General features: G+C 41.7%; 1 protein-coding gene across 1 annotated transcript; it reads left to right on the top strand.

Moving 5' to 3' along the window:
* Nucleotides 1-2,201: 2,201 nt before the first annotated feature.
* Nucleotides 2,202-12,476, top strand: TRMT61B (tRNA methyltransferase 61B). The gene is made up of 7 exons (XM_032774847.2): nucleotides 2,202-3,198; nucleotides 4,128-4,230; nucleotides 8,195-8,385; nucleotides 9,797-9,888; nucleotides 10,319-10,557; nucleotides 12,078-12,161; nucleotides 12,355-12,476. The coding sequence occupies exons 1-7, from the start codon at nucleotides 2,308-2,310 to the stop codon at nucleotides 12,420-12,422; spliced, it is 1,668 nt and encodes a 555-aa protein (XP_032630738.1). The 5' UTR covers nucleotides 2,202-2,307; the 3' UTR covers nucleotides 12,423-12,476.
* The last annotated feature ends 44 nt before the right edge of the window (nucleotides 12,477-12,520 follow it).

Genomic DNA, 12,520 nt, shown 5'->3' with positions numbered 1-12,520 from the left:
CAAGCTGCAATCACGGTAGCACTCTAGGAGTGTTTTGCTAGTATAGTTAAGCTTTCCAAATGTAAACCTGGATTAATGTTCATGTATGATAATAATTCAGTACACTGTAAACAATTATTTTTTAAAAGTACGTTTCAGATGCATCACCAGCTTTTCAGGATGCATGTTAAATATATGCATAGTCCTTTCTGTACTGTACCCATTACATATCTTCTATATTCCCTTGAGGCACATCTAGTCAGAAGAAGCATAAAATAAATACTTCCTTGCAAATGTAATTTTTTTCATACCCTCTCATTTAATAATCCCTGTCTACTTTCTTTAACATGGGGAAAATTATATATGATGGAACAAAATCAATGAAAATATTGCTAATGACTAATGTGTCTCTATCATAAATAGTTTTCCCTAGAAGAGGGGGGTAGGAAAGCCCAGAAACCTGTTCTGATTGTAGTATATAGACTGCAAGTATAAATGTATAATGACTTATGTTCACCATTAAAACCATGCACATCTCACAGCCAGATCTTCGAGAGCTATTAACATGATTACCATATTTACGGGTGCTGTAAATCAGATAGTCATTTTACAGAAACATGAGAAAAGACAACCAAAAACATTTTCAAAAGTGCTTTTAAAAACAGGACTTGGGCTCATAAGTCGCATAAGCGCTTTTGAAAATTTTACTCAAGGTCTGTGTCCCATAGGGATGATGGCAAGGGATGAGACGGTACATAATAGTTTACAGTAACAATGTAAGAATTCACTGTTGGCCTGAGTATATCTTGTGGTTCTGATGCAAATAATGAAGTTTTGCATTTTTTTCCCAGTGAAGTGTAACACTTGTAAACAACAAAGCAGAAATGAATGTTACGGAAGGATTTAAAGGATGGGAGTAGGAGGGAGGGTGGATTGTTAAATGGGTTTGTCTTAGTTTTAGGTTTTCAGCTATTGTTTTTTGAAATAGGCACATGCCATCAGTGGATCCCCATTGTCTTTCCTCTTTTAGGCTCTAGTCCTGCAGTGAGCTCCCTGTGGTCCCAGGGTCCATCCACACTGAGCTCATTGCAAATGGGGGCCTTATAATTCATTCTGAAAAATAAAGATGCAAAGAAATTGCGCAGACCATGTTGCAACATAGACAAAAACCTTAAATCTTCAGAAAATGTAGTCAATCCTTGACCTCCAGCCTAGTGATTTTGCAGTTTTTTCTCCACCATTTTGCATTGTAAATGAAAACAAACCTCTAGACAAGCTTCGAACAAAGTTCTATTCAAATTTACAACATATTGTAATTTTCTTTTGATTGTATTTGTTTTTAAAAAACATTAAATTGCAGCAGCATATCTGCCTTACCTATGTTTTGTCTTTTGTGCCGAACTGTTTTGCTCAAATAAACTTAAATTATAGTATGATTCATTTAAATCAAAATATGATGCTTTGTGTTTTTGTCTGGCTGAACAAGAAGCCAGATTTAAACTACATTCGTTCATATTAGTTGTTACTTCCAAGGTATGTTTTTTGTTTTCTTGTTTTGGGGGGGAAGGGTGTGTGGCAACAACTATGAGAGGGTATAATAAATAATCTTAGCATTCTTATAGCATTTTTTTTTGTTCAAAATACTTTAACTGGATTTTGATTAATGTTTGTAATCTTCAGGACAGATTTCAGAATAACTTCTCCGTTTTTATAGATGGGAATGTTTATGGGATTGTATTTCAAATCTCACTTACTTAAGAACGGATATACTGGGTCAGACCAAAGGTCCATCTACCCCACTATCCTGTCTTCAGACAGCGGCCAATACCAGGTGTCCCATAGGGAATGAACAAAACAGATAATCGGTGATCCGCTCCTTGTCGCCCCCTTGTTCCTACTTGGAAGGAACCATCTTCGCAGTCTGTATTCAATTGAAAGCAGTTTAAAAATCTTTCCCCCTATATGATGAAGGGTTTTCATGGGTCATTTTCAAACTCTCACGCTATTAGGGTGAGGGAGTCAAAGGAACACAAGGCTGTCTGTGAAAGGAACAGCAGCTCCTGGACGCCAATCTCATCGGGGCTGCCTGGGCCATGTGGGCAAACACGTGCATCCCGACGGTCGCAGGCTTACTACAGAAGTGTGCGTCGCTGTGTTGGCCCTCGTGGTTCCTGAAGGGGGAAGGCAAAGGCGAGTCCGCCTGCGCGTGAGCAAGTGCTTAGTCCAGCCCAGGGGGCCCAGCCAGCAGCACAGGCCAGACCGGCAAGCGGCGCCCGGGCTCTCCTGGCCACGGCAGCTTTGTGTGCAGCTTCCCCGGCCGGCGCAGCCATGCTGCAGTGTGCCAGGCGGCGGCTGAGCCTGCAAGTGCTGGGAAGGGAGAGTCGGGCGCTGCCCGCGCGAGAGGGGCCGGGGAAGCCCAGGTTGGTGCCGCAGTGCGGGAGGAGGCGGGCGAGCTGGTGCCGGGCGCTGCTGGGCAGGGGAGCGTTTGAGGCTACCGATAGCTTAGGGGCCCTACGCACCCGGGAGCAGGGTGCGCCTCCCCTGCCTTCAGCCTATCGCCTCCGGGCGGTCCGAGCGCTGTGTTCCGGCTCGCCCCGGGATGGAGGTGGGGCCGAGTCGGAAGAGCAGGTCACTGCAGCTGCATCGCCTGTAGCCGACTCCCCCCCGGCGGCTGCATCGCAGGCGGACCCGCGTCAACTGCTGAGGAGCCGGAGGAGACGAGCCTGGGAAAGGGCTCTGTCGCCTTTGGAAAGAGTGAGCCGACTGATACCCGAGGAGTTGCTCTCGGAAGAGATCAGGGACATACGGCGCGCAGACCTGGGGGAAACAAGGCAGGAGGACAGCAGTGAAAACAGCGACTCTCACCTCCAGCTGCCTGCTGCCAGTAGGTCTCCCCCCGCACAGCTGCAGAGGGATGAAGACAAGACGCCCGTTGACACCCATAACACATCGGCTAAAGATGTGCCTTTCCAAGCCGGGGACTTGATTTTAGCAGAGTTTCGCAGAAAAACCTACATGGAGTTTAAACATATGCGTAACCTGACAGCTGTCGGGAAATTGAATAGCAACTGGGGAGCTATTAGCCACCTGGAGATAATAGGCAAGCTACCGGGCCAAATGTTTAGGACTTCTAGTGGGTTTCAGTTCCTGATAAGGAGACCAGCCTTAGAAGATTATGTGCTTTTGATGAAAAGAGGACCTACTATTTCATATCCAAAGGTGAGGCAACGTTGCGTGGGTTGTCAGTTGTTGCAATGGATGTTTCCACAACTGATCAACTTTAACTTAAAAACTGGTTTAAATAGAAGCTGTTGATGATTATTGGTTTTAAAATGGCAGGACCACCCCAGTTCACCCAGGTACAAGATGGGTACCAGAACATTGGGTTAAGGGTGGTGAAGGGTCTGATGAGGGAATCACAGACTATCAGGGTTGGACAGGACCTCAGGAGGTCATCTAGTCCAACCCCCTGATCAAAGCAGGACCAATCCCCAGACAGATTTTTGCCTCAGATCCCTAGGTGGCCAGGGAGGATTGAACTCACAACCCTGGGTTTAGCAGGCCAATGCTCAAACCAGGAACTTTGAGGAGATGTACAGTTCCAGTCTCTAGGCTCTGGGAGATGCTTTGGATTTCTATTAAACAGCCCTTCACATATAAAAGTTTGGGTAGTCCTAATTTAAAACCCTTTTAGAGATGCAGTCTGAGTCTTTTGTTGTTAATTTGCATATCCAAGCATTTTCAGTTTAGGGAAACAGCAATACAACTTACTTTTAGACAGCTTCCTTCCTACTAAACAGTCCGTGTTTTACAGTGGGATGTTTTAGCTTTTACATTGCAATCATAATTTGCCACTCGTGTTTTACTATATTAAGGAGTCCTATCATTCCTGTATTAGTAAATTATTTCTTTCTATTAATATTTGCTTTGTTGATCTGAATAGCTGCAGCAGCTTCAGGTGGGTTATGCAATTGCATAGTGATTTTCGGAGATGTAGCATACTCACAGTTCCTATTGATTTCTATGGAACCTAAAAGTACTCAGCACTACTGAAAATCAGGCTGCTGCTTTAAGCGATATTCTAACATATTACTGTTTGAATACACAGTATAGAAGTATTGGTATTTTATTTCTCTTTTAACCCTTAGGATATTAATGCAATGCTGATGATGATGGATATCAACCAAGGAGACACTGTGGTGGAAACTGGTACTGGGTCCGGTGGGATGAGCTTGTTTCTATCAAGAGCAGGTAAAAGACTCTAGATTTAGCAAATAGAGGAGTTTATTTCAGAAGCAACACAGAAATATTAGTATAACAAGTGCTACTTTTCCATTAATCAAAAAAACTCTCTATGTCCACTTTCAGGATTTGCTGTGGCTTTTCAGATTTATATATGCTGTTTTAGAGTCACAGAATATTAGGGTTGGAAGGGACCTCAGGAGGTCATCTAGTCCAACCCCCTGCTCAAAGCAGGACCAATCCCCAGATTTTTACCCCAGTTCCCCAAATGGCCCCCTCTAGGATTGAACTCAAAACCCTGGGTTCAGCAGGCCAATGCTCAAATCACTGAGCTGTCCCTCCTCCCATTAAGAAGAAATCAGCACTGAAAACTTGAAACCAAAAATGTACAAGTTCAAACTACTTCTTACCTCCTCTTTGCTTTCTGACATTGTTAGGTCAACAAAGATTGGCTTATCTGTTTACTTAGGGTGGAATTTAGCACTGTGCAGAGAGCCAGCACGTAGCCTGTAAGCCATTTAGGCTGCATTTTGATGTCATCAGGTGTACAGGCCTTGTGCTGATGCTCTGTATGGGGTTGAATTTCACTCCAAATTTTTATCATTGGTATTCTTGTATTGCCTTTCTAGCCTCTTTCTTGCTATTCATGGGTTACTCTTTCCTCACCCCTGTTTGTGTGTAGGTAAGTAGACTGCATCGCTGAAGTCATGATCATAGTGGAGGAGCAGCTCTGCTATTAAGGTTGAGCCTTGCTTATGCCATGTCTACACTACAGTAACAACACAGAGTCCAGTGGCACCTTAACTTAAATTTAAGGTGCCATTGAACTCGTTGTTTTTGTGAACACAGACTAACACAGCTACCCCGATACTTGACACCATGCACTACAGTGCTGTAGGGTAGATGCTTCCTACATTGATGGGAAGGGCTTTTTTCATTGATGTAGTTAATCTACCTCTGTGAGAGGCACTAGCTAGGCTGATGGAAGAATTCTTCCGTCAACCTTCCTGCATCTACAGTGGGGGTTAGGTTGACCAACCTATGTGTCACAGGGCAGGAATATGAAGATGAAATGGCAGTGGTGGAGCCAGGATGATATGGGAGGAACTAGTTGCCACTTTTGTGCTGGCTCTCATGCCATTTGCAGAGTCCTAGCTACAACAGATACTTTATTTTCTGGGATAGGCTTGATGAAGTCTCCTGCATTAGGAATGATAAACCAAGTCTGCACCAGGCACTGAGAACAGGTCTGTGTGGCACAGAAGCTCACTGCTGAGATCAGGGGTGAGGCATAGTCAGTGCACGGCCCAGTATACAACGCAGAGACTGTATTGGGGAGCTGAGAACAGGAGTGCTTGGCACTTACAGTGCTGAGAACCAGCAAGCTTGACATAGGCCCACAAGAGCTGACAGATAAGGAGGGCAGGATGAGAACATGCTTTGAGAGGAATGGAACAATAAACACCCATGTGTCATAAACAGAAAGCTAAGGGTTAATGTCTATTTCACCTGCAAAGGGGTAACCAAACACCTGACCAGAGGACCAATCAGGAAACAAGATTTTTCAAATCTCAAGGGAGGGAACTTCTGGGTGTGGGTCTTTGTCTCTCTGTTGCTCTCGGCTCTGAGAGTGAACTGTCTCTCTCCAAGGTTTCTAATCTTCTGTTTCCAAGTGTAAGTACAAAGGTAGAAGACAATAGGTTTTTATATTGTTTTTGTATTTACATGTGTGTAGTTTGCTGGAATGTTTTAAATTGTATTTCTTTTTGGATAAGGCTGTTTATTCATTTTTCTTTAAGCCAAATACCCTGTATATTGTCAACTTGATACAGAGATCATTTTTATGTCTTTTTCTTTCTTTTTATATAAAGCTTTCTTTTTAAGACCTGTTGGATTTTTTCCTAGTTAGAACTCACCAGGGAATTGGTGGGGAGGAAGGAAACAGGGGGGAAGGGAAAATCTCTTTGTGTCAGAGTTGCAAAGCTACCTTTGCAGGGACTCTGACTGAGGGTGAAAGAAACTTGATCTCTCTGTGTTTGCATTTCAAGGACTTGAAAAACGGTATCTCCTAGTGTACCCAGGGCGGGAAGTTCTGGGAGGAGATAGAGAGGGGGCAGGGAAGTGGGTTATTTCCCTTTGTTGTAGACTCAGGGCATCTGAGTCTTGGGGTCCCCCAAGGAAGGTTTGGGGAGACCAGAGTGCGCCAGAGACTGGAAATCTGGCTGGTGGCGGCGCTATCAAATCTAAGCTGGTAATTAAGCTTAGAGGAATTTATGCTAGGCACCCACATTTTGGACGCTAAGGTTCAGAATTGGGACTTATGCTTATAACACCATGGTTTCAGGCTGTATCGTCTCCATCATGGGGTGTTCTCATTCAGCTCAGAACATTTCTTTGAGATGAATGGGCTACTGCACACCTCCCTGAGCTTCCTCTGAGGTCCAGAATCCCTACCTCAAATCTGGATCTAGTATATAGGGAAGGGGTTCTACATTTCCATCTTCCCCATACACTAGATCCAGATTTGACGTAAGGATTCTGGACCTCCATTCTTCTCCCATTTCTGTATGCATTCCTCACAGCCTTCTGTCCTCAAAATTTACCAGGAGCATGTTGTTTTTTTTCTACAGTTTCTCAATAAATAACGAATCATCCTCAAAGTGGTCTTTGCTCTCTAGGAACTCATGTACTGACGGAACAGAACCATAATGGGGGGAACGTTGGGCACCTTCCCATCCAGTGCCATACCTGGTAATGGCCAGAAAGTGGAACCTTTGATTCCTTCGCCCCTTCCCTACCAATATCCCCACATTCCTCCCAAATGCTTCTCTATGGCTGCTCCACCAGGCTGAGAGAAGGAGCTCCTTTGCTCCTCTTCCCTCACTTGGAGAAGAAACCCAGAACTCCCCACCTCCCCTGTGCTGCTTCCAGTAGTAGAAAAGGGACTCCACAGGCTCCCCTTCCCCCACAATTGCTGCTGCTCCTATGGAAAAGGGGATGTCAGAGCTGTGCAGGGGAATGGGGAGAGAAGGGGATCAGAGTTGTGTAATGTTGGCACAAAAGCTTAAGTGGTCCATAGACACCTTGTGTTGGCCCTCTGCACAGAGGTGAATTTCAGCAAGTGAGCCAGGCCTCTGTTACTGTGAATGTAAAACCACTTCTGATTTAGGCACTAGAAATGAGTGTGTGTCCGTATTTATCTTTCCCAAACTCCTGTATCTGCTACAGAGCGAGTTAACTGAAGGACAGGGTGCTGGTTGAGGCTGCTGTTTCACTCCTGGAGACCTGCACCCTGATGTGGGTCACAAGTGAAAATAAGTGTATTGGGTTTCACTGTAGTCTCTCTTTGGCCACTGCTTTAATCTCAGCCTCAGTTATGCCTAACATTGGGATATGTCCTGCAGTTGCTGTACTGTAACTCCTGCATGTGGATGCTGCGGGCATAAACTAAAAGGTTCCTAGTTCTCATTAATGTAATCCTATCTGAAGAGGACTACATTAATGTGTATTGGAAACCTTTTGGTTTGTGCCTGCAGCATCTGCCCTGGAGAGATACAGTGCATAACTTTATTGCAGCCGTGTAGACGAGTCCATACCATTGTTGGCAGCATTAGCAGAGAGATCAGAGACTGAAAGGACCATAGATATTGAATTCTTCTCTTATTGCTAGAGGTGCTCTCTCCAGGTGAGGGTTGAGACAAATGGTTCTGCCAGCCTCTGCTGTATCTATTCATAGAGTAGACAAATTTCAGCCTCCAAAATGTTAATCTGGCATTTTTTACCTGCAAAGGATCACTTAAATTTGAACAAAAATAAATTGTAGTTGATTATCTTTTATATAATAACTTGTTAGGGTGAGAAAGGGGAGACAATTTAGACTAACCCGTTCTGTTATTTACTTAGATGTTTTTAACCTGTTAACTTGAATCAGGAAAAAAAAATAGTAAATTTAGTGTGTTTCATTTGCTTTAAGTTGGGCCTCGAGGACGTGTTATAAGTTATGAAATCAGAAAAGATCACCATGCTGTAGCCAAGAAGAATTACAGGCGCTGGCGTGATGCATGGGGAATAGGACATGCAGAAGAGTGGCCAGATAATGTGGATTTCATTAATAAAGATATCTTAACAGCTGCTGAGGATATGAAATCTATAACATTTGATGCAGTAAGTCTTTAGTAGAAAACTCCCTACCTTAAAGAGATTGGCATCTGATTTTTTTTTTTCTGATTAAATGAAAAGCAATTTTCTTATCTTCTCCATTGTGGGTTTCCCACCTCTAGCCTAAGCATAAACTATAAAGAAACAACCAAGCCTCTGTTAGCGGGGATGGACAAATCCCATCTCCCATTGTCAGCAAGTGTCTTTGAAGGTCTGATGGTGCATCATCCTCGAAAGAAACACTGATATGTCCATCCATTTATTCCTTTCTGTCTTATAGGGAAAAGCATACTTTGTCCGTCTCCATTTGCAGTAGTACAGTTGTGAGGGGAAATAGATTTTTCCACTGATGAACTAGGCATATACTTTGTATATATTTAAGTTCAAGAAAAATTGCAGACTTATTTGTACTATAACTGTATTATTTAAAAAAAAAACAAAAAAACTTTTATATCACCTGTGCTCCTGAATAGAATGTCTAAACTGAAGTAATGAAGGGTATTGTCAATTCCTCTGTCTTCATGCTGTAACTTTTAATATTAACATTTTCATGCAAGATATGTAAACAAAATACACTTTTGGTTTTTATATCCTTTTTCTTTTAAATTGATGTTTTACAAGAATTGTTTGAACCCATATTTTTCCAACATAAACAGTGGGAAGCTAGTTAATGCAGAAATTTATTATTTCCAGTCTTATTGGATCAACATAAATCTTTAGATTTAGCAAATAAATGAAATTTAGTTGACGAGTTTATGCGCACAGATACAAAATGGCCAGCAACCTAAAAATATAATCACTGACTCAGAATCTTGGATATAACAGTTTATTATTCCACAGAACAGGTATTCTTACATACTCCATTCTTTGTTTGCAGTTTAAATAGTTTCTTGAAAAGCAATTGTCAGAGTTTGCTGAGATAGAAGTCTCATGCGTTAAACATCTGAATTTTAATATTTAATAGTATGATGTGATTATTTCATTGCAAAATATAGTTTGAACATTTCTTAACTTTTTTTAAAGCAGATATGCAAAAATCAATTACATGCAATCTGTTTCAGGCATTAGTTTCTTTATTTTGCCAGCATGATACAATTTAGTTGCTGGACAGTTTGACATTAACCCAAGACTACTGTATGTTGGTTAAATATGAATTGTTCATTTAGTAAAACTATCAGATCTCATCAACACTTCATTTGGAATGCAGTAACACTGAGAGGTCTAACAAAAACACATAGATCTTAGGCCTGCATAATCTGTTCAAAGACTGGAATAAAATTATCTTTTTGCAAATATATATTGTAGATCTATGCATTAATTTTCCATAAACAAACTCATTGTTTTCTGCTTTTGTTGACTTGGAGAAACTGATTTATGTCTATTCAGTCTGCATAATAATTATCTTGTTCTTCTATAGGTAGCTTTGGATATGCTTAACCCTCAGATTACTTTGCCTGTTGTGTATCCAAATCTTAAGCAGGGTGGTGTATGTGCTGTATACTTAGCAAAGTAAGTATTAAAACCTGGCATTTATAAACTTGTTTGATTCAGACATCAAATAACTGTAGTTTTGTTAAGCATGTCTTTATGCATAATAGATTTTAAATACAAAATGATTATTTTTTGTAACAGTTTTCTATATTTGTTGTTCCTGTAATACTTTATGAGCTGCTCTCAGTATAAGTCCTGCAGTCCTTACTTAGGCAAAATTCCCATTGGGGTCAGGGGGAGTTTTACCTGAATAATGTCTGCAGGATAATCGCCCATGTTCTTCTGTGCCATATTCAGATTTGTCGTTGGTTTATACTAAAACTGATGGCTTTGTGTTCACCAAGAAGTGAAGAGCAGAGTGCAGTGCACAGGTCCAGGACTAGCAGTTGTATAAAAGGATCTCAAGATAGAAAAATGTAACACCATATCTCTTCCATTTCTCTGAAAGTATCACACAGGTTATTGATCTGTTGGAAGGAATACGGACCTGCCATCTCTCTCTTTTATGTGAAAGGATTGTTGAGGTGACTCACAAAGATTGGTTGGTACTCCCTGCTAAGCAGAAGGATGGTAGGTTAGTCTCAAGAGTGGAACCTCAACAAATTGTAGATGAGGAACTTCAAACGAAAGAAGGTGAAGAGCTTCCTATTCGGGATCAATCAGTAGTTGGAGAAAGTGACGATGTTGGTAAGGAGCTACCCTGAATTAGATATATATTGGACTAGGACAGTGTTTCTCAAACTGGGGTCACCGCTTGTGTAGTGAAACCCCCTGGCGGGCCGGGCTGGTTTGTTTACCTGCCGCTTCTGCAGTCTGGCCGATCGCGGCTCCCACTGGCCGCAGTTCACTGCTCCAGGCCAATGGGAGCTGTTGAAAGTGGTGGCCAGCACATCCCTGGGCCCGCGCCACTTCCAGCAGCTCCTATTGTCTTGGAGCGGCGAACCGCAGCCAGTGGGAGCCGCAATCGGCCAGACCTGTGAACGCAGCAGGTAAACAAGCCAGCCCGGCCCGTCAGGGGCTTTCCTTACACAAGTGGCGTCCCAAGTTTGGGAAACACTGGACTAGAACGCTAATGTAAATTTTCCCCCCTTTAAGAGAGATTCTCCCTCACCACATCTGTTTTGAACTAGATGTAATTCGGAGAAGTCTGCCACCATTTCACACACACTTTCTCTCCAAAGTAATCTGCTTATATCACTTTAGATGTACATATATCCTCCACATCTATGAGCCAAAGTTATCAGCTTGTGATGTATGCAAGCTCCATTGGTTCATACTGGCATCTGCTGGTTTTCCAACTCCTTTTCAAAAAGCATTGCTCTTGCATGATGCAAAATATTAGCCCATGCTTACCAGACAGAGACTTGGTGGTGGTGGTGTTGGCTTGAAGCATAACTTTTTTCTGTAGTCTGAAAGCTGCAAATCTGGGTCTCTAAGCATGAAATATAAACAAATTTTTTTTGTTACTTTTATCATAAAAAATTGAGGCTGAGGGTTTTTTTGAGAGCTAAAAATGTAATCACGTAAAATACCATTTTCTGTTTTTCAGACACCTGATCTACTCACCCCTAGCTCTTGTATTACTTCCTTTGAAAAATACTAGGAGTAGTGAAGCTGAAAGTCTGGGTTGTGGAGAACAGGTTTAGCACCCAAGTCCTTTCCTACAAATGAACTTTTTCTGGCTACAATCAATATTTTTTGGGAAGCCCTTTCCTATATTTTGATTGGCAGCTATATTAATGGTAAATATAAATGTAAATGAGATGGTCTTTTAATAAATCCAGTTGCAAATTAAGTAAATAAATTCTAATTGGCAGCTCAATCATGCTGCTGAGTGAAACTTTTTAAACTTGAATTCAGGAACTGTTGTCTTAGGGTAGCTCCCATATTCAGACTGTTGCTGCTTTATGGTCTGTTATGATTATGGTGTGTTTTTGGGACTGCATGTGGCAGACTTTAACCAAAAACAGGATGCTTTGTCTGCAAGCTGCAGCTCTGGCAAATTCAGACAGTACACTCATTCTAGCTATAGGTTTGTGAATATAGCAAAAGAGGCTGTCTATACTGATGGATGGCTGCAGAGCAGCCTGCTAGGAGTGGATTAACAAAAGAGGAAGGCAAGATGTTAGAGATTAGTATTTAGACATAAAACACTCTCCTTTTTTTTCCACCTGCCAGGAAATAAATATTTTTTTATTTTAATTCAGCAGAATCACTTTCTGATTATGTCAGACCATATGGTTCACTGCCTTACATTGCTAGACCTTACCCTTGGCAAACTGGTCACACAGGTAAGAAATGTTTGGGAAATGTTTTTATAATCTTAAGATTTGTTAAATAGTATTGTGTATTTTGCAAACATTTGCTCTTTCTAAACTAGTATTTTATCATTGACATAATGAATTGATATAACTTATAGTAGTTGTCTGTTAAATGCACACTGAGGTTCCTGTAGCAATCATATTTTTTTTTCCCTCTAACTAGCATTTCTCATCAAGCTGAGGAAATATAAAGTGGCATATCCAGACACTGCTCCAGGTGGCAGCTGCTAATTTGAGTACTGTACTTTGCCAGAATAAAATTAAATGTTGTAAATGGCTGTTTAATTTTGTAGACTTGTGAATTGTTTAAAATTACTACTTTGATTTGT

This window comes from Chelonoidis abingdonii, chromosome 3 (assembly GCF_003597395.2).
Source record: "Chelonoidis abingdonii isolate Lonesome George chromosome 3, CheloAbing_2.0, whole genome shotgun sequence".
Classification (NCBI taxonomy): Eukaryota; Metazoa; Chordata; order Testudines; family Testudinidae; genus Chelonoidis; species Chelonoidis abingdonii.
The sequence above is the reverse complement of the archived record's forward strand: the minus strand, read 5'-3'. Positions and strand labels throughout refer to the sequence as shown.